Below are 21,594 nucleotides of genomic sequence, written 5' to 3'. Positions count from 1 at the left end.
ATATCCAATTAAAAATATATGGCAAAAAGAAATCAAACTGGATAGACATCAGAAATAAGAAGGCCAGGACTAAAAACAAACAAAATATACAGTTGAAGTTGGAAGTTTAAATACATTTAGGTTGGAGTTATTAAAACTTGTTTTTCAACCACTCCACAAATTTCTTGTTAACAACGTATAGTTTTGGCAAGTCGGTTAGGACATCTGTGTGCATGACACAAGTAATTTTTCCAACAATTGTTTACAGACATGATTTCACTTATAATTCACTGTATCACAATACCAGTGGGTCATAAGTTTACATACACTAAGTTGACTGTGCCTTTAAATAGCTTGGAAAATTCCAGGAAATGATGTCATGGCTTTATAAGCTTCTGATAAGCTAATTGAGATCATTTGAGTCAATTGGAGGTGTACCTGTGGATGTATTTCAAGGCCTACCTTCAAACTCAGTGCCTCTTTGCTTGCCATCATGGGAAAATCAAAAGAAATCAGTCAAGACCTCAGAAAAAAATTGTAGACCTCCACAAGTCTGGTTCATCCAATTTCCAAATGCCTGAAGGTACCACGTTCATCTGTACAAGCAGTAGTACGCAAGTATAAACACCATGGGACCACGCAGCCGTCATACCGCTCAGGAAGGAGACCTCCTAGAGGTGAATGTACTTTGGTGCGAAAAGTTCAAATCAATCCCAGAACAACAGCAAAGGACCTTGTGAAGATGCTGGAGGAAACAAGTACAAAGTATGTAATATCCACAGTAAAACGAGTCCTATATCGACATAACCTGAAAGGCCGCTCATCAAGGAAGAAGCCACTGCTCCAAAACCGCCATAAAGTGTTATTGCTTATTAGTTTACTCCAATTAGGGGAGGGGTGGTAGGGTTTGCAGGAAATAATAAATGAAAATATGTAAACATTTAAAAAGAAATCTGTTAAAGTAATGAAATATCAACAAAGAAATTACAAATTCTTTAAATGTGCTGAGAATGTTCCAAAGCCAAGCAACTATCCTGCACCATTCCCAGAAATTTGTGGGAAGGTTGTATGCAAAATAACCATAGGACAACCACACTCTCACCAAGCTCTAAGAAACATATGACTCTCAGAATGTTCTAGCTGGGGTGCCTTTAACTCTGCCTTTAACTCTCAGAAAAGCAAAACATCAGTTTAGGGCTAGGTTATTTTCCCTCAAACACCATCTATGTATATCCTCAAGGTGAAAATGCTGAGCATATCCCCCTCTTCTTTTAGTATTCTCTGCTGCAGAATCATTGGATGATATTCAGTCTGATTAAATGGGTTTAGCAGTGATGACTCATACAGGGGCTATGGGGCTAATAGTGTGTGTGTGTGTGTGTGTGTGTGTGTGTGTGTGTTAGAGTCAGTGTATAAGGAGTCTGCAGTCTCACAGAATGAGCTCCAGTAAGTGGATACTGATGAGTCATCGTGTATGGCAGCAGATCATTTTTCTACTACAATATGCTTAGAATTGTTACTACTGCAGCTGAGAGGATCAGTTATCTCACTCACATACACACACACACACACAAAATCTCAAGCTAAGGTGGAGCCGTGTCTCGTTTAGTTTGTCTGCTCTTCCAACGTTCACCTCAGCTAGAGCGATGGCACATCTGATCCCCACTGGGGTAGGGTGAGGTGGGGTGGGTGGGGGACAGTGACAGTGGGGTTAACATAAACCACATGTTGGCAAGCCCTATCCCCAGGGGCCAACTGGGACTGGGTTACCATGGTGATGTCATCCAAGCAACCACCAGCCAGCTTCAGCACTATGTCAGCTGCAGTAACAAGGGGAGATCAGGGGGGCGGGACCTCTGGAGCCCAAAGGAATCCAGTCAAATCGGACTCCCCTGTCCTTGGATAATTTGGTGTGTGGTCACTTCCAAACTATTCACAGCGCTAAAGAGGTTTGCATACCTGTGTAACCCTTCTCTTTCAAGGTGGGAGTTCCAAGAAGCCTGTGGGATGGCATAGCCTGTGTAGGAATGAGAGAGAAGTACATGGGTAGAGTTAGGTGTGTGTAAAGAGACGCAACTATGCCTACGCTAGAACATGCAGGGAGAGGGGGCATTGTGACAACAAACCTGGATTAGATGGACATTGTAAATGAGTGCCCAATATGGATCATTGTTAACTGGTGCTGGATGGAAGAACATGTTTTACAGGTTCTAGACGACCACCTAAAGGCCTGCAGCTGTGGGAATGGAGAAGTCTGCTGTCCTTTAAAAGTTGCAGCGCACTGCAGCACAGCTTGCATGGTGCCACAGAATTCTATGCCACTGTTACCATTAATTCTATGGCACTGTTACCAACCACTGTTGCCATTAATGCTAGTTAGTGCTAGTTTGACCACCAGAGGGCATCTTTGAGAAACATTTGATAGCCTTCAATAGTGCTGTACTAGAGAATTTAAAAGCTTTTTTGTAAGAACATCGTATATGGGACTGATTTTAAGAAATTTTGCTAAATTTATTTGATTCATATTATGGTGTTTCTATTCCAAGGAAAACGAAAAACCCTCTGGGTTTCCATTAGGATGGAATGGAAAATATGGCGCTGTACAACGTAACGGTCTGGAGTAGGGCTACAGTACTGGGCTATTTAGCTAAAGAATCCCCCGTGTCGTGCGGGCACGTGGGAGACTGGGTTCAATTCCTTGACGTGGAGGAAGGAGTAGGCTGTCCTTGTAAATAAGATTTTGTTCCTAACTGACTTGCCTAGTTAAATAAAGGTTACACTAAGAGCATAATATTTCTACACCCTAATTGTATAATTGTAGTCTAAACAATACCCAAATGGAGAATTAGTGAAAATAAAAATCTCATTGATTTATCAAGACTAGTCCCCGTGCTTGTCTTAGAACAGCGTGAAACGGTGTTAAAATTGTTGTAGGCTATTGCTTCAAATCCTATTGCTTCAAACTTCAATATGCTCTTTAAATAAATAATACTTACACCACTTTTAACAGCACATTACTCAACACTAGTGAGACTCATGTTGACTACGGTAGGCCTACAGTATATTGAAAAATATGACGTGACTCTCCACCAATAATTACATATAGAGGTTTGGCGGATTCTAAATTAAAACCAAAAGCCGCCTCATGGGTGGCGGCTGGCATAGGTATCAAACCTTCATCTGTTGTAACGCATGTTGCACTGCAATGCAGTGTCTTAGACAGCTGCGCCACTCGGGAGGGGCTATTATAATACTGTACATGGTGTCCAGGTCAGGATAACCAAAACATTTATTTATTAAAGACTATCAGAAAGAATGTTGGTGCTTATTTATTTTGTTCCAACGCCATGAATGAGTGAGTCACTCAGCTTCATGTAGGTGCCGAGCTATATGACTGTGCTAACTAAATATGCTATTTTGGAGGTTATTTTGTTTTAAAAAAAACTAAAGTGAGCGATTGTAATCTGAATAAAGGACAATAATATATGTAAAGGCCAAACATTTATTTCTTTTTTAGAGGGAGAGAAATGCTGGGCCAATTGTGCGCCGCCCTATGAGACTCCCATTTCACAGTCGGAAGTGGTACATAATAATAATAATAATAATAATAATAATAATAATAGTTTTTGTTGTATTATTTGTTTTGTCTTTTCTGGTGGATTAAAATTATATTGCAACTAATCACGGCCGATTGTGATACAGCCAACCTAACTAAGAAATACATTTGACGATAGAATTCTCCTCCTACCCTCCTTCTAGGCAAGTCTATTGTCCAGCTGCCTGTTAATCGCCATAATGGCACTGTACTACGTGACCATGTGTGTTTGAAAGAGTATTTTCCAGTAAGCAACAATTTGCTGACCTTCATTAGACAACTTTGTTCCAATATTTCTGTAATTCAGTGATATTTATTCCCATAGTAATTCGTTATGGATCCATAACTAAATAAACATTGGCATTTTGAAAGAGTATTTTTATCATTATTTTATTAACGAAAGCATAAAGATGCTGATGAAGAAATACAGTACTGTACAGTATATGCTTTATCCGACATGCTTTTACATTTGGGTAATAAAGCATTGAAGATTATTAGGCTACTGTGCAGTCTGACAAGTAAACATAGCCTACAGTACATACTGTAGTAAACATGGGAAAGTGCCTAATTCCTTACCTCTAGGGGCTAGGGAGCAGTATTTTCACGGCCGGATGAAAAACGTACCCAATTTAAACAGGTTACTACTCTGGCCCAGAAAATTTAATATGCATATTATTAGTAGATTTGAATGGAACACACTCTGAAGTTTCTAAAACTGTTTGAATGGTGTCTGTGAGTATAACAGAACTCATATGGCAGGCAAAAAACCTGAGAAAAATTGAATCAGGAAGTGAGAGAATTTAGAAATGTAGTTTTTGTTTAGAATCCCTTGGAAAACTACAGTGACAGGATTCACGTTACACCTCCTAACTCTTGCATTCACCGTCAACAATCTTTATGAACAGGTTTCATCCGTCATCTGTTACCGGGCAGATCATTTTGGCTCAGTCAATCATTGGCCAGTCTGAGGAGAGGTGTCTTATGATGCGCGTACACGTGACGTCATCGTTTTTATATTTTTCTTCTGGGATGAATAGCTATTGCCCGGTTGTAAAATTATTGCAATTTTACGTTAAAAATACCCTAAAGGATTGATTGTAAACATCGTTTGACGTGTTTCTACAAACGGTAATGGAACTTTGAACATTTTGTCTATGGATTTGCGTCCACGCCACATGGCATTGTAAAGTGTTCTGGATGGGTCAACAAAACGGACGTATTTGGACATAAATGATGGACTTTGCAGAACAAATGAACATTTCTTGTGGAAGTGGGTGCCCATCCGAGTGCATTCCGCCGAAGATCAGCAAAGGTAAGTAAATATTTCGAACATATTGTTAGAGATTTGTTGACGCCGTGGTTGTAGGCTAACTGTATAGCTTAGCATTGAAGGCTAAGTTCTGTACTCAGAATATTGAACAATGTGCTTTTTCCGTAACATTATTTTGAAATCTGACAAAGTGGTTGCATAAAGGAGTAGATTATCTCTAATTCTTTAAATAATTGTTACATTTTTCAACGTTTATGAGTTTTTCCGTAAATGAAATGTGTCTATTCACCGGGGGTTATGGGGAGAAAACATTTTCTGAACGTCACGCGCCAATGTAAAAATTGGGTTTTTGGATATAAATACACTGCTCAAAAAAATAAAGGGAACACTTAAACAACACAATGTAACTCCAAGTCAATCACACTTCTGTGAAATCAAACTGTCCACTTAGGAAGCAACACTGATTGACAATACATTTCACATGCTGTTGTGCAAATGGAATAGACAACAGGTGGAAATTATAGGCAATTAGCAAGACACCCCCAATAAAGGAGTGGTTCTGCAGTGGTGACCACAGACCACTTCTCAGTTCCTATACTTCCTGGCTGATGTTTTGGTCACTTTTGAATGCTGGCAGTGCTTTCACTCTAGTGGTAGCATGAGACGGAGTCTACAACCCACACAAGTGGCTCAGGTAGTGCAGCTCATCCAGGATGGCACATCAATGCGAGCTGTGGCAAGAAGGTTTGCTGTGTCTGTCAGCGTAGTGTCCAGAGCATGGAGGCGCTACCAGGAGACAGGCCAGTACATCAGGAGACGTGGAGGAGGCTGTAGGAGGGCAACAACCCAGCAGCAGGACCGCTACCTCCGCCTTTGTGCAAGGAGCAGCAGGAGGAGCACTGCCAGAGCCCTGCAAAATGACCTGATAGGCTATATACATTTTTTTTTTAAGAAAATGCACTGAAACCAAACTACCTTTAGTTTTGTTGATCCTGTCGTGGTTATGGTCCTAACCCTGGAACAGGTAGCACCATAGAAAGAAGCTGGTTTGATGAAAACGATGTCCATTTCGTCTGTTCTCCTTGGTCGCAATGTCATCTTTTTTTTTTTTAGATAAACAGCTCGTTTTTGAATGGTAACTGTGTTAAAGGTGGAGTTTGTGGCAGGGTGAAGAGTACTGAAAAGGTGTCACACCTACAGTAGCCGAGCAATAAAGAGTCTATTGTACTGCTAATCGGGCTACAAGTGTTTGAAAACCTGTTTTCAAAATGCCACCAGCTGTCCATCACTACTGTAAATAAAAACACAGCATCTTGTTTACATTCTTTATTGTAACCACAATGTCACAAATAATTTGTATCTATCTTTCCAATTACTTTTAGAGTTTGGGATTTCCAAATGTGTGCTTTTCATGTCATTTTTCAGTAAATCCAGTTCGGATTTAAGTATAACTTTTCAGTGACGCCTTTAGTGAGAGGTCTAATGCTTTAATATTTAATAATATCTGCCCTCCGAAATCATATCGAAGGGGAATTTTTCGCGCTATTATTCGTTAAATTGTTTTAGTTTGAACGTGCAGACTGGCACTAAGAACTGCGGGAATGTTTCAGCGCCATTATTAGTGCAATGCCCCTTAAACTGTTGCTCTGTGCTACCCAGTGGGGCAGGGTGGGGGTGGGGGTCCACCCTCCCCCTTCCTCCAACACCCTTCCCCCATCCCGTGCCCCCTGCCCTCGTGACTTGAACCTTGCACGCCCACCGCTATTTCAGTGGATACAGCTGGAGAACTACAAGCAATCTCATTGTGCGCCACTCGGGTGCCATGACCAATATGCCAATATATATTGTCCTGCTAATAACAGGGTTAATAATATATCTGTGAGAATATCCAAGGGGCTTTTATATAATTCTAAATGAATAAAATAATAATAATAATAATAATAATAATAATAATAATTGCTTTGCTTCCAAAAATAACAATATTTTGGAGATTATTTCGTTTTCAAATAACGTAAAATGAGCGAGAAAAAAAGGCCATTTTTGAACATGGGGTGAGACATTGTTACTAATTTGTAAATAAAGCCAATTTGTTATTTCTAATTATTTATTTCTGTTTTTAGAGGGAGAGAAACCAAAAACCTACAGTCATCTCATGGGTCTCCCAGTCAAGACCAGCACGGGTATTGAAACAGCATCTGTAGCAACACAGCAACACAGTGTCTTAGACCGCTGCGCCACTAAGGCGCTGTACAACGTGACTGGTCGGGAGTAGGCTACAGAGACACAGTAGCGCCTTGGGACCCAAAAGCATAATCAGTGCTCTAACTCCCCCTTGCGCTGGTCTGGAGCAATGAAGTAGTGACGCAGGGTACCATACTAAACCACAAATGACCTCTAAGTACCACAGCATAATCGCAAAACTTTTAGTGGAGCAACCACTGTACCTGCTACCTGGCAGAGCCTGCTGCTTGTGACATTTCTAACTCTATCTGCAGTTTACTCAGAGCCCTGGTGAAGAGAGAACAAACACATCTGTAGGCCAATCCTGAATTCCTAGCGCCCTCCTTTGTTTGTCTCGCCAGTGTCACAAATGTAAATGCAATCCATAACCTTTTTACTGCACTCATTCAAGCCCACATGTAGCAACAAGGCAATTACCATTCACACAATAGCCAGATACAATGTGCATGGCGAAAAGACGAGAGACAAACACTGTTCAGGCCAATATGCTTGTGTTGGGAGTACAATGTGCTTAGATAGTTGTCAAAAGCAATATGCTTCAAATCGTGCTTTTGCTTCTTTACCTGTGTCCTTTTCTCAGAAGCAGAGATTTGGAACAAATATTTGTGTGCCTGTACAGTAGGTGTACAAAGACACTTGTCTCAACTCAACGAATGCTGTTTGAACATAAAACCTTAATAATCAAACAAAAAAGTGAAGCACAACAATCTGACTTTTTTGTGCTATTTGTATGACAAAACCTGGGCAGTGTGCCAGCTCCTTGAGTCCAAGAGAGTGCAAGTATTTAGTTACAGTCATGGATACAGTTAGTACAGCAGAATATGAAATACAATAGCATTTCTCTCTCCATCAAATACACTGTGTTTTACAGAGAGACATTAAAACTGGAATCCTTAATGGTGATACTGCCATGTCCATTTTGGATATTACAACAACAATTAAGTTATAGCAAACAACGAACACAGTTCTTTCCCTCTGACATCATTGCATGTATGACAGAACAGCAGAATATGTACTGCACATTTTTTACTAGCTGCTCACCTCCATTTGGACGCTCCTTATTAGTCAGTTTCGTCGACAAAACAAAAACAGAGGGGCTGGTGGGAACAGTGGCGCTGTTTCCCCTAATGTGAATTCCATTTTTAACTGTGACAGTGAGCTTGACAGTACAGTGAATACTGATTGAAGACTGTATTCTACTCATCTGAATATACAGTGCTAAACATGTCATACAGTCATACATTACCTCCCTCATTTGATAATGCAGCATGAAGGCATTCATAGCCAGAGAGTAACTTCCTAACATAAAACAACTCACTTGATATGAGATTATTAGCCTGTGACTTGACTTACTTAGTTGACATAAACCTCTTGGCCCCCTTGGGAGAACAGGGCATCCACCATGGCTCTCCGCTCTCTCTCTCTCTCTCTCTCTCTCTCTCTCTCTCTCTCTTCTGTGCAAAGGCTTTTAGCCAGGAGATCACCACTATACTCAGTACTTGTAGTAGAGTATCTTCAGTTGTTTTATGGACATTAGCCTGTAGCATAAAGACATCATAAGCATCAGTACAGATTTTGATGAATGGCATCCAGGCATGGACTATGTCAGCATAGATTATGAAAAGGAGATAGGAGGCGACAAGAGTGACATAGTGACTGACATTGTCATGATTACAAATGCCCAGAAACGGATCAACAAACGCATGCGCATGCACAAGTGAGCGAGCGCGCACGCACAGAGGACTGGGCTCAGGCACATGGCCAACCACTTGTCTGTGATGGGGAGAATGATATATCATCTGACTTCACAGGTAGTGTCGTTTGTATTACTGTACGGTCAAAGATGGAGTCTGGATGAAAGACACACACATACACACACACACACACACACACACACACACACACACACACACAGCGTCACTCCACTTATCATCAGCACCTTCTAAATATTTTAATGATCTTCTTTGTGCTGGATTTTCCTATCCACAGCATATGAAATATTAATTATGCTTTTTAAACCAGGACAGTTATGTGCGTTATCAGATGTGTTTGAATCGAAATATCGTTTTATACAGAACACTTGCTATGTAGAAATTATGGTTGTGGTATTGGTGCAACTGAAAAACAGGTGGCCAATGCTCATATATGCTTATAACAAGTAACAACACAGTGTACCTGTCAGTTTTGTCCTCCCAACAGGCACCTGTTGGTCCTCACCTCAACAAACAACCCCCACCCCTTCTAGTCTTAACTTCAAAGCCCAGATGAAAGCTTCTGGAGGCCAATGGGAGCTAAAGGGTGAGGCTACCTCATCTCTAGAAGCCCCCTGTGACGATGTGCATCTGAGCTATAGTCACATGCAGACCTGGGCAGAAAATAGTTGTATTTTGTAATTTATTTAAAAATTCCAACTTTTCAAATACTCAAGGTAGTCAAATATAGTTTATATAGATTTTTTGATATTCAAATACAAGTCTCGGAAAAACAATTCATATTTGAAGTATTTTGAATACCTCTCAGAAAAGCAAATAATGTTTGAAGGTATTTGAATATATGCAAGTTATTTGAAAACCCAAATTTAATTATTTGATGGCTGCCAAATATTTCATGAAGAACCAAAAACTACAACAGTTAGTTGAATTTGTATGAATATATGATCATAAGCACATGGTGTCGTGATGTGACTACCATTAACTTCTTCGGGCTAGGGGGCAGTATTTGGAAATTTGGATGAATGAGGTGCCCAAAGTAAACTGCCTGTTACTCAGGCCCAGAAGCTATGATATGCATATATGTGTAGATTTGGATAGAAAACACTCTAAAGTTTCCAAACAGTTAAAATAATGTCTGTGAGTATAACAGAACTCATACGGCAGGCAAAAACCTGAGGAAAATCCAACCAGGAAGTGGGAGATTTTGAGGGTTGTAGTTTTTAAGTGATTGCCTTTCTAATATGCTGTGTCTGTGGAGTCAAATTGCACTTTCTAATGCTTCCAGCAGATGTCAACAGTCTTTAGAAATTGTTTCAGGCTTGTAATTTGACAGGGAATTGAATAAGAGCTCTCAAAACAACAGGCTTCCTGAAAGACATTAGTGCACTCTCACGTGGTCACGTGAAGCACGCCATTCTTTCTTTTTCTTCTGTATTCAATACGCTATTGTCCGGTTGGAATATTATTGAAGATTTATGACAAAAATATCCTAAATATTGATTATGGACATAGTTTGACATGTTCCAAAAACTGTAATGGAACTTTTTTTACTTTTCGTCTAGCCTTTGCGCCCGCGCATTGTTCATTTCGATTAGTGAGCTAAACTGAAGTAAACGTGCGAACAAAACGGAGGCATTTGGACATAAATATGGACTTAATCAAAGAAAACGAACATTTCTTGTGGAACTGGGAGTCTTTCGAGTGCATTCCGCCGAAGATCAGCAAAGGTAAGTGAAGATTTATAACGCTGTTTCTGACTTTTGTTGACTCCACAACTTGGCGGGTAACTGTATAGCTTGCTTTGATGGCTGAGCGCTGTACTCAGAATATTGAACAATGTGCTTTCGCCGTAAAGCTGTTTTGAAATCTGACAAAGCGTTTGCATTAAGGAGAAGTTTATCTTTAATCCTATGTAAAACACTCGTATCTTTAATCAAAGTTTATGATGTGTATTTCTGTAAATTGATGTGCTCATTCACCAGCAGTTTTGGAGGCAAAACATTTCTGAACATTATGCGCCAATGTAAAATGTTTTTTTTTATATAAATATGAACTTTATCGAACAAAACATACATGTATTGTGTAACATTGTGTCCTGGGAGTGTCATCTGAAGAAGATCGTCAAAGGTTAGTGATTAATTCTAGCTGTATTTCTGTTTTTTGTGATGCCTCTCCTTGCTTGGAAAATAGCTTTGTGGTTTTTCTTGTCTAGGCGCTGTCCTAACATAATCTAATTGTATGCTTTCACGGGAAAGCCTTTTTGAAATCGGACACTGTGGTTGGATTAACGAGAAGTTTATCTTTAAGATGGTGTATAATACTTGTATGTTTGAGAAATTTGAATTATGAGATTTTTGATGTTTTGAATTTGGCGCCCTGCTATTTCACTGGCTGTTGGCGAGGGGTTCCACTAGCGGAACGTCTTTTTGCAACAGGTTAATGCAATGACGGCTATTTATCGAATAATTATATACCAAGTTCAATTATTTCGCAAATAAATGAATCATATAACAATTCATTACGTAGTAATCTGGGGCACCACGGGAAAATTTTATTTAACCTGTTGGGTCTAGGGGGCAGCATTTGCACGTCTGGATAAAAAAAATGTACCCGATTTAATCTGGTTACTAATCCTACCCAGTAACTAGAATACGCATATACTTATTATATATGGATAGAAAACACTCTAAAGTTTCCAAAACTGTTTGAATGGTGTCTGTGAGTATAACAGAACTCATTTGGCAGGCAAAACCCTGAGACATTTTCTGACAGGAAGTGGATACCTGATGTGTTGTATTGACTTTAAACCTATGCCATTGAAAAACACAGGGGTTTAGGAATATTTTGGCACTTCCTATTGCTTCCACTAGATGTCACCAGCCTTTACAAAGTGTTTTGAGTCTTCTGGAGGGAGATCTGACCGAACAAGAGCCATGGAACGGTGATGTCCCATTAGACACCTGGCGCGCTAGTTCATGTTGGGTACCCTCGTTCCAATACGTTATAAAAGAGTATGCATTCGTCCACCTTGAATATTATTCATGTTCTGGTTAAAAAAGGCCCTAATGATTTATGCTATACAACGTTTGACATGTTTGAACGAACGGAAATATATTTTTTCCCCTTGTTCATGACGAGAAGTCCGGCTGGCTTACATCATGTGCTAACGAGACGGAGATTTTTGGACATAAATGATGAGCTTTTTTGAACAAAACTACATTCGTTATGGACCTGTGATACCTGGAAGTGACATCTGATGAAGAGAATCAAAGGTAATGGATTATTTACATAGTATTTTCGATTTTAGATCTCCCCAACATGACGTCTAGTCTGTATCGCAACGCGTATTTTTCTGGGCGCAGTGCTCAGATTATTGCAAAGTGTGATTTCCCAGTAAGGTTATTTTTAAATCTGGCAAGTTGATTGCGTTCAAGAGATGTAAATCTATAATTCTTTAAATGACAATATAATATTTTACCAATGTTTTCTAATTTTAATTATTTAATTTCTGACGCTGACTTGACTGCCGGTTATTGGAGGGAAACGATTTCCTCAACATCAATGCCATAGTAAAACGCTGTTTTTGGATATAAATATGAACTTGATAGAACTAAAAATGCATGCATTGTCTAACATAATGTCCTAGGAGTGTCATCTGATGGAGATTGTAAAAGGTTAGTGCATCATTTTAGCTGGTTTTATGGTTTTGGTGACCCTGTCTTTGACTTGACAAAACATTACACACAACTCTTGTAAATGTACTGTCCTAACATACTCTAAATTGATGCTTTCGCCGTAAAACCTTTTTGAAATCGTAAAACGTGGTTAGATTAAGGAGATGTTTATCTTTCAAATGGTGTAACATAGTTGTATTTTTGAAAAATTTGAATTTTGACATTTATTTGGATTCAAATTTGCCGCTCTTGAAATGCACCTGCTGTTGATGGAGTGCACCACGGGTGGCACGCTAGCGTCCCACCTAGCCCCAAGAGGTTAACGAGTTACTATTTCCCAATTTAACTCAAGAATATCTCAATATACTATTCGTCATCCATCACTCATTTGCGCCTCACTCATTTGCTTTCAGTCTCATTCTGGACGTCATAGTATCCTATAAATCTGCACGAACCCTAGTCTCCATGATGAATCAGCTTACACAAATTGGCTTAATTATTTATTTACTAACTAATGAAATAATCACACAGAAATACATAAACACACACACACAGCATAGTATTGAATATTAGCGTAATGCAATGAAAAGCCCCTAGTGGACTAACCCGATATGACGGCTGGTTATACAATGAAAGGGGGTGGAGAACGAAAGAGCGGGAGAATGAGAGACGAAGGAATTCAACTATCGTACATACAGTTGAATAATACGCTCATCGTAAATATGGATATTTAGCACCCTAACAACCACTCATTCAGATTTAGAAATGCAATGTACATATTTACACTTGTATGTCTTTGTCATCTCTGTTGAAATCGCCCGGTCCATTTTCTGGGGAGTCAGTTGACAGAAAGTCTCTGGTTGTGTAAGTCACTAGTTGTCCACCAAAGGTCACCATGTCCTTTGTAGTCGTAGCAACTTGGTCTCGGAGTGTCTGTTAGAACGAATCTTCCAGAGGTGTACCATGCAGTGTTCAGCGGGCCTTGTCCTTCAGTCTAATTATTTAGAATAGATACCCTAGAGATACCTATAGCAGTGAGAGGAAATTGCAGGTAGCCTAGTGGTTAGAGCGTTGGGCCAGTAACCGAAAAGTTGCTGGATTGAATCCCCGAGTTGAGAAGGCAAAAATCTGTCATTTTGGCCCTGAGCAAGGCAGTTAACCTACTGTTCCCTGAGCGCTGAAGACGTGGATGTCTATTATGGCAGCCCCCCGCACCTCTGAGAGGGGTTGGGTTAAATGCGGAAGACACATTTCGGTTGAATGCATTTCGTTGTACAACTGACTAGGTATCCCCCTTTCTCTTCTTTGACTCTGGTCTTCGATCGAGTTTCCTAGGCTAACAGTGCATAAACAGCTGTAAGCTGAATGTTCCTGTGTAGTCTTCTTCTTCTTCGAGAGAGAGCTTCAGAGGGTATTAACATTTTCTGGTATTGTAGTCTTTAAACCAATTCGTAAAGTATTCAGCTCGCGTTGCACGTATACTAGTCTTTAATTTTAAACCATTTCTCAGCCGTGTAGCCACTGCTCCACACTGTCTGGTCTAATGTAAAAAAAATTACGAGTCCTTTTATAAACACTCTCGTGATAATGTCTGTGCTCACGTGGGCGTGGTTACTGACTGGGTAAAACTTTACATGAAAAGCAATAATCTCATTTAGAAGGCTAAAATCACATTTCATCTTCTCACAAATAGTTTCATATTTAATCATATAAGTTCCACAACATTTAAATGTAAATCTGATAACTGGGACGTATACATTTGTAGAGATACCGTTATTTGGTTATACAGTCCTTAACTTTTTGAGGCTAGTGGGACGCTAGCGTCCCACCCACCGTGCAGCCAGTGAAAAATCAGAGCGCCAAATTCGAAAACAACAAAATGTCATAATTCAAATTTCTCCAACATACAACTATTTTACACCATTTTATAGATAAACATCTCCTTAACCTCTATGGGCTAGGTGGGACGCTTGCAGTGGCATCGTCGCACCCCACCTCACTCTATGCATCCCAGACACTACATGTAGCCTCGCCTCAGGACTTATACACACCCGCTAAGATTAGCTGCCCTATGTATTTACGCAGGTCAATCTCATCCATCCTTTTCCAGTTGTCTCCATATTTCCAGAAACCCTACAAATTTGTCATCTCCAGGATGATTTTTTCGATGGCTGATGTGATGAACATGTAGAATGTTGAGGCAATGTCCTGGGCATGGGAAACTGCATGTCTTGTGGGCCCTGGGGTCATCCTTATAACATTGTATGCTGCCATCCTGCCCTGGTTGTCATATGGTGACAAGTACCATGTTATATTTCTGTTTTTTGACAAAATGTCTCTCTTTCAGTTTGGGGGAATTCTTCTTCATCTGTAGATGATGCATCGTGCACTGGGTTGTATTCTTCTGGGCTATGTACTTAGAATATTGCAAAATGTGCTTTCACCAAAAAGCTATTTTAAAATCGGACATATCGAGTGCATAGAGGAGGTCTGTATCTATAATTCTTAAAATAATTGTTATGCTTTTTGTGAACGTTTATCGTGAGTAATTTAGTAAAATGTTAGCGAATTCCCCGGAAGTTTGCTAGTATGCTAGTTCTGAACGTCACATGCTAATGTAAAAAGCTGTTTTTTGATATAAATATGAACTTGATTGAACAAAACATGCATGTATTGTATAACATAATGTCCTAGGAGTGTCATCTGATGAAGATCATCAAAGGTTAGTGCTGCATTTAGCTGTGGTTTAGGTTTATGTGACATTATAATCTGGCTTGAAAAATGGGTGTCTGATTATTTCTGGCTTGGTACTCTGCTGACATAATCTAATGTTTTGCTTTCGTTGTAAAGCCTTTTTGAAATCGGACAGTGTGGTTAGATTAACGAGAGTCTTGTCTTTAAAATGGTGTAAAATAGTCATATGTTTGAGAAATTGAAGTAATAGCATTTCTAAGGTATTTGAATATCGCGCCACGGGATTCCACTGGCTGTTGAGTAGGTGGGACGATTTCGTCCCACATACCCTACAGAGGTTAATGCATAAATAGCATTAGAAATATTTACTTACCTTTAATAGGTAAGGAATCCCAGGTACACAATAAATGTTGTTTTGTTCGATAAAGTTCATAATTTATGTCCAAATAACTCCATGTTGTTTGCGCGTTAAGTAAGCTACTCAAAATGTAGGAAAATGTCACGACGAAAAGTCAAAAAAAGTTCTGTTTACGTTCGTTCAAACATGTCTTTAGAACGTGAAAATTCAGTAATATTCTAATCGGACCTTTCCATTGTCTTGAAAAACTTTTTGGAACAGAGCTACCTCCTCACGTGGAGCGCCAATGAACTGATGTCCTTCCCTGGGTCACCAACTTCCCAGCCTTCTTGTTCGGTCTCTGTTCATCATAGACGCCTCAAACAACTTTCTAAAGACTGTTGACATCTAGTGGAAGACTTAGGAAGTGCAAAATGAACCCTAACTCACTGTGTGTTCGATTGGCAATGACTTGAAAAAACTAGAGGCACCAGATTTTCATTTCCTGGTTGTATTTGTCTCAGGTTTTTGCCTGCCATATGAGTTCTGTTATACTCACAGACACCATTCAAACAGTTTTAGAAACTTCAGAGTGTTTTCTTACTAATAATATGCAAATATTTGACTCTGGGCCCGAGTATTAGGCCGTTTACTCTGGGCATGCTTTTCATCCGAAATCAAAAATACTGCCCCCTATACCTTGACAGGTTAATGATATCACAAAACAACAACTGATTGACATGATTATTGTTTAGAGCCCCACCAACGATTTCCCACATTATTTATATTGAAAATATTGTTTCAATGTCCAACGTTTTGATGTTAAAGTTTTGGGGCAGAGTTTCTCTACTCACAAAGGATTTTTGACTCCATAATGCAGTGCAGAGAGAGAGAGTTTACGATCGGTCGTTAAAGTCATAGGACCGGCCCACAACCCCCCCCTCTTGGATCCTCACCCAGGAGGGATAGTTGCTTTGTTGGGCTCTTAGGTATAAATATTAATATAGCCTATAGGTAGAATGAAATACATTAGAGTAGACCACTTTTGCAGCTTCAAAATGACATAACATATATATTTTCATAATAAGTGAGAAATAAGGTAATACAGTAACACTCAGTGAGATATACATGGCCGAGGCTCAATCAAGCTAGTCATCTTGACTTCTTTCTTATGTCATTCTCGTTGGCACCAACAGTTAAAAAGTGTTGATAGGGGATAGAATGCGATGGGACCATCAGATAACATACTGAATACTACATACTTAATGAGTATATACTACATACTACTACATACTATTACTTCATTTTAGTATATTGTAAACAAACGGTATCCTTTCAGTTGAGTGTACTAGCGCTTCAACTGTCTGCTGGAAGTTGATGCTGTTGCTATGCAACTTCTTGCTAGCTTGTTAGCATAACAAATTACTAGCTAGACATCTTACGACTTCACTAACAATGTCCATTGAGAACAAAAAACAACTATACCACTTAGCTAAGCTAAGAATGACGTGAATAATCAAGTCAATAAACGTTGGGTAGTTAGTTATGCTAATATACAGGCAAGTTCGATGTATTAGTAGCCAACTAACTTCAGGTAGATAGCTAACATACCGGTACATGCAAGCAACTGCTGTTATGATATTCTATGTGGTTCATAAGGCTAGCATAGCTAACAAATTGTCAGCCAACATAACGTAACTTATTTGAAAAGTCATTACTCTTACAAAAAAGATTGCAGTTTTGAAACTGCAGTAAAAGTGCAGTAACTGCAGTCAACTGTGCTATTTTGGATGCAGTAATTGCAGAATAACTATAGTGTACTGCAGTTATCTTGCACTCTAACTGCAGTCACACTGCAAAATTACTGCAGTAAAAGAACCTGTGTTATTTTGAATGCAATATTTGTAGCATACTACAGTTATACTGCACTTGACTGCAATCTTTTTTCGTAAGTGTACTTTTTCACATTGCTCAACATTTGTTAACATTTGTCATAATTAGTTAAAGCAATGCATTTGTATCCGCTCTTCGGCTGCATATTTTCTGGCATTTTCTTCAAATCTGAACAATTTGTGAAGCCACGGCCATTTTCAGAAGAATTGCCTTATGGGCCCGAAAAGCATGGAAATAGTGTCCACTGCTTGTATGCTTCATATTTTGGCGTATGTAGTACAACATCCGGGAACTTTTGGCATTCTAACTATATCTATACTATGACCAATAATGATACTACATACAGAATTTATGTGTGAAATAGTAGGGTTAGTGCTGTTGGTATGAGTATTTGAACACAGCTATATTGTATTGTGTTAAAGGTCCTGAACAGTCATTCTGAAAGTACTTTTTCTCTCATGGCTAACTACCAGGACGTTTGAAAAGACAGGCTGAGTGGGCAGGGAGCTTATATTCATGAGCTCGCCTTCACTGGCAGCTCTTTGAAACACCTATGTCAAGCAACTTGGATGCAGTGGGCAGCGTTGCAGTAAAATTATCTCAAGCAAATTTGGTGACACACAATGCAACTGAAACAGCATAGAAATTGCATCAGTGATACATCATTTTTTTTATACATCTCCTGTTTGGCATGTCTCTTGTTATGCGGTTCAAAGCAGCACTGACGGATGTGTTGACAGTAACTGCATCTGAGTTTTTAATGACCCTTCCCCCCTTTTGTTCCATGCTATCTGAAGATACAGCTAGCCAGTCACTAGCCTGCACCAGACATAGATGAAAGGGGAAACACATATGTATCTTTGCCATAGATGAATAGGGTCAACTTTTAATTATATTTGCTAACACCTTACAGTCAAATGTTGGCACCAATAGAGTAGCTATCTAGCTATATAAACCATGCCCCACTGCAAACACGCCTTCGCTGATATTGGTTAAAAGGCAGTACTTTTAATTAGGTACGGGAATATCATGTTACCATTGGTGTATTAAGATGAGAGTTAAGGTGATGTCACCTTGTCCCCTTAATAATGAATCCAAGTGTTTGACATGGGCGAGGGGACCAATAACTTTATGATCAAACTTTATCAATGTAGAAGGAACAGTCATTTTTCTTACTTTGATCTGGTTTCCTTCAAACATCATCCAATTTCAGGAAATACTTAATTTTGACTCTTTATGACCTTTAAAAAAAGTACATTTGAATGAAAACATATTCACTCAGGAGCTCACTTGGTGAACTCCAAAGGACTGAAATTGGATGAATGCAACAAGCATGTCTTTGTCACTAACAAATTCAGTCATGGGTGGTAACTCTACAATTAATTCAAAGGCAAGGCACTCTGGGAAGTAAGGCTTTACACAAAGCAGTGTGTTAGTGGGGCCCTTTCCGGCAGTCATATTACCTAGTGGCCTCGAGTGGAAAGGTATTCATATTTTTCATATTTTCATAATTAATAAACATTTATTAACGCCGAAAACCTGGTGTTTCTATGTAAAACGGTTATGTTAGATTTCAGTCTTCTGTGATGTACTATATATAAAGTGTAATATTGGGATGCAAAATCAAAATTGAATACATTTCAATTCTATATCTGACACAGTAAAAGTGTCTTCTTTTTTTGTAAGCCCATTAGCGACAGTAATGTGTTATTACAGTTTTTATTTGAGCTTTATTTAACCAGGCATGTCAATTAAGAACAATTTCTTATCTACAATGATGGCCTACCAAAACGCGAAAGGTCTCCTGCGGGGATGGTGGCTTTAAAAATAAATTGAATAAAAATATAGGACAAAACACACATCACGACATGAGAGACAACACAACACTACATAAAGAGAGACCTAAGACGACAACATAAACATGGCAGCAGCACATGACAACACAGCATGGTAGCAACACAACATGACAACAATGAAAAAGTGTTAGTAGAGTGCCCAGCAGTGCATTAGGCTAGCCTCACCCTCTCTCAGCGTTCTGCTGCATCGATCCGCTGCACGTGAGTAGATTGGCTAATGACAGGTCCCCCTGTGTATATATAGTACTAAGGAGCGGACATTGATACTGTCTATCAACGTATGTTGGTTTCTCTTATCTGGTACAGTTGGTCATGCTACTGTTAGACCTTTACCTCTCCTATCACTTACCCTACACACATGCACATACACACACAAACACATATGGTGAATGGACTGCACTGTCTGTGACCACTCACTGACACACTGAAAGTTGGTTTATTTAGGTAACTATTGTAATACATTGGAGTAATTACATACATAGGAACTTGATTGATGTAGCTTGACTATAAACCACTTGTTAACTGCAGAATTTCTGACATTGACAACATATACACAAACTCCCCTATTCTCTCTCTCTCTCTCTCTCTACCTCTCTCTACTACAGGAGGAGGAGGATGAGGAAGGTTCCACAGAGGAGCAGGAAGAGGAGGACTGGGAGAAGGCATTATCAGTGGAGAGGTTCGGGGACATCATCACTGAGTCCGTGTTCAGCAGCGGAGAAAAAATGGGCCGCAACTACAACGAAAAGGATTTCGAGTGTAAGCCCTTTCACCAATCTGTAGACTTCTATACCGGTATGCTTTTGTAGAACTCAGGGAAAAAGTTCCCAGGATGTCTGCATTTTAACAGTTTTTGCTAACATAAATCAGTGTTGGGGTTCCTTAAGCCTGCCAGTATAATGCTTTTGGAAAGAGCTTGATATCGGCAGTCCTCATCCTAGTAAAGTTGTCAGTTGGACTACTGTCATCACCACTATAGATGGCAAGCAAATGAAACAATATTTGGACATAGTGTAGCTTATCCCCTGAAAGTACGCTTGTTAACTTGCCATATTGTAGTGATCCGTTAATAGCTAGCTAGCCAATTTGACATGGTCCATCAATCAATGTAGCCTATATCATGCCTGTCAGCAGCAATCGTAATTAAACACTCTTAAAAAAACAATGTTGATAAGGGGATCATGTTACTTAACTGCGCTAGTTAGAGAAAAAATGCACATTTGGTCTACTTAACACTAAATGTTCAGCCAACTGTACAACGTTTCTACCTGTAGCTTGCAAATTAAACATCAACTAACAGTACCACAGCAAATACGCCCTAGGTGCATACACCGACACACAAGCATGCAGTTACTTGCTGTATAACTGATGATAGAGCTAAATGTGAGCAAAGGTTTTGCATGGAATAATCTGAAATCTGTAGGTCTGACTTTGCTCTTCAAGAGGTGATGACATTACAATCAAATAGTTAACATTTATTTAACAATCCCTTGAAAACGGCACGCAGTTGTCAATGGTTTTAGCGAAGCTCTGGATCTGCTTGCCCCACAGCAGGCAAATCGAACACTCTACACCATATTGTGACGTTTTATTGAAAACAACCTGTAAGATGTTATAAAGGGGCTGTACATACTCATGGCACTTCTTACAAATACAATGCACTATGCCGGCATGCTTTGCCATCATTTTCACTTAAACTCCTACTTTCCCTTTCACAGATCATCGGCACACCTTTCACCACACCCACCACCCCCTGTCCACCCACCTGCCACCGCCCCAGCGCCTACGCAAGCGGGTGCTCAGCACAGACAGCGACCGCCGGCGCAAGAAGAAACGAAAGAAAAAAAAGACCTCCATGCCGCCCTCGGAGGTCACGCCCACCATCCATGAGGTAGATGAGGAGGAGGAGGCGGAGTCTGAGACAGAGGAGCGGGACCAAGTGGCCACGCCCACTGAGCAGCCTGACAACCAACCACAGGTAATTTAACAAAGAAAGTTGGGATAATGTCTGACGGCCAATCAGAATGCCTGCACAGCAAATTCCCCAGTGTTGATTTAACACTGGATAATTTGCTGTGTGTTATTGTTTTGTATCCTTTATTCTTTATACAGTGCGCTACAATGTTTTGAGTGTTGCAAGTAGAAGTCTAGTATATTAATTTGTTATATATTCATTCAGTATATTCATTTCAAAGACACTCCAGAGAAAAATGTCCGTCACGCTCTACATGTGATGTGTGAAGTTGGCTGGGAATTTTGGTCTACTGTGTAATATGAGACCTTTAATAAAAAGCGGGCAGTAGCTGACACAGGAAAGATGAAGATCTGCCAAGTACTAGTCTA

At 39.7% G+C, this 21,594-nt stretch overlaps 1 protein-coding gene across 4 annotated transcripts in view; it reads left to right on the top strand.

The window, feature by feature from the left end:
- slc4a3 (solute carrier family 4 member 3) overlaps window positions 1–21,594 on the top strand; it is a 122,120-nt gene that overhangs the window by 42,247 nt on the left and 58,279 nt on the right. For all 4 annotated transcript variants that reach the window (XR_001323203.2, XM_014164421.2, XM_045704527.1 and 1 more), the window contains exons 3-4: window positions 19,857–20,010; window positions 20,970–21,229. Coding sequence is in view for 3 of the 4 variants with exons in the window: in XM_014164421.2 (XP_014019896.1) it covers window positions 19,857–20,010; window positions 20,970–21,229 (414 nt within the window). In the remaining variant the exon portion in view is untranslated. The remainder of the gene's footprint in view (window positions 1–19,856; window positions 20,011–20,969; window positions 21,230–21,594) is intronic.

Source organism: Salmo salar, chromosome ssa21 (assembly GCF_905237065.1).
Source record: "Salmo salar chromosome ssa21, Ssal_v3.1, whole genome shotgun sequence".
Classification (NCBI taxonomy): Eukaryota; Metazoa; Chordata; class Actinopteri; order Salmoniformes; family Salmonidae; genus Salmo; species Salmo salar.
Note: the sequence above shows the minus strand (reverse complement) of the source record. Positions and strands in the feature narration are given on the sequence as shown.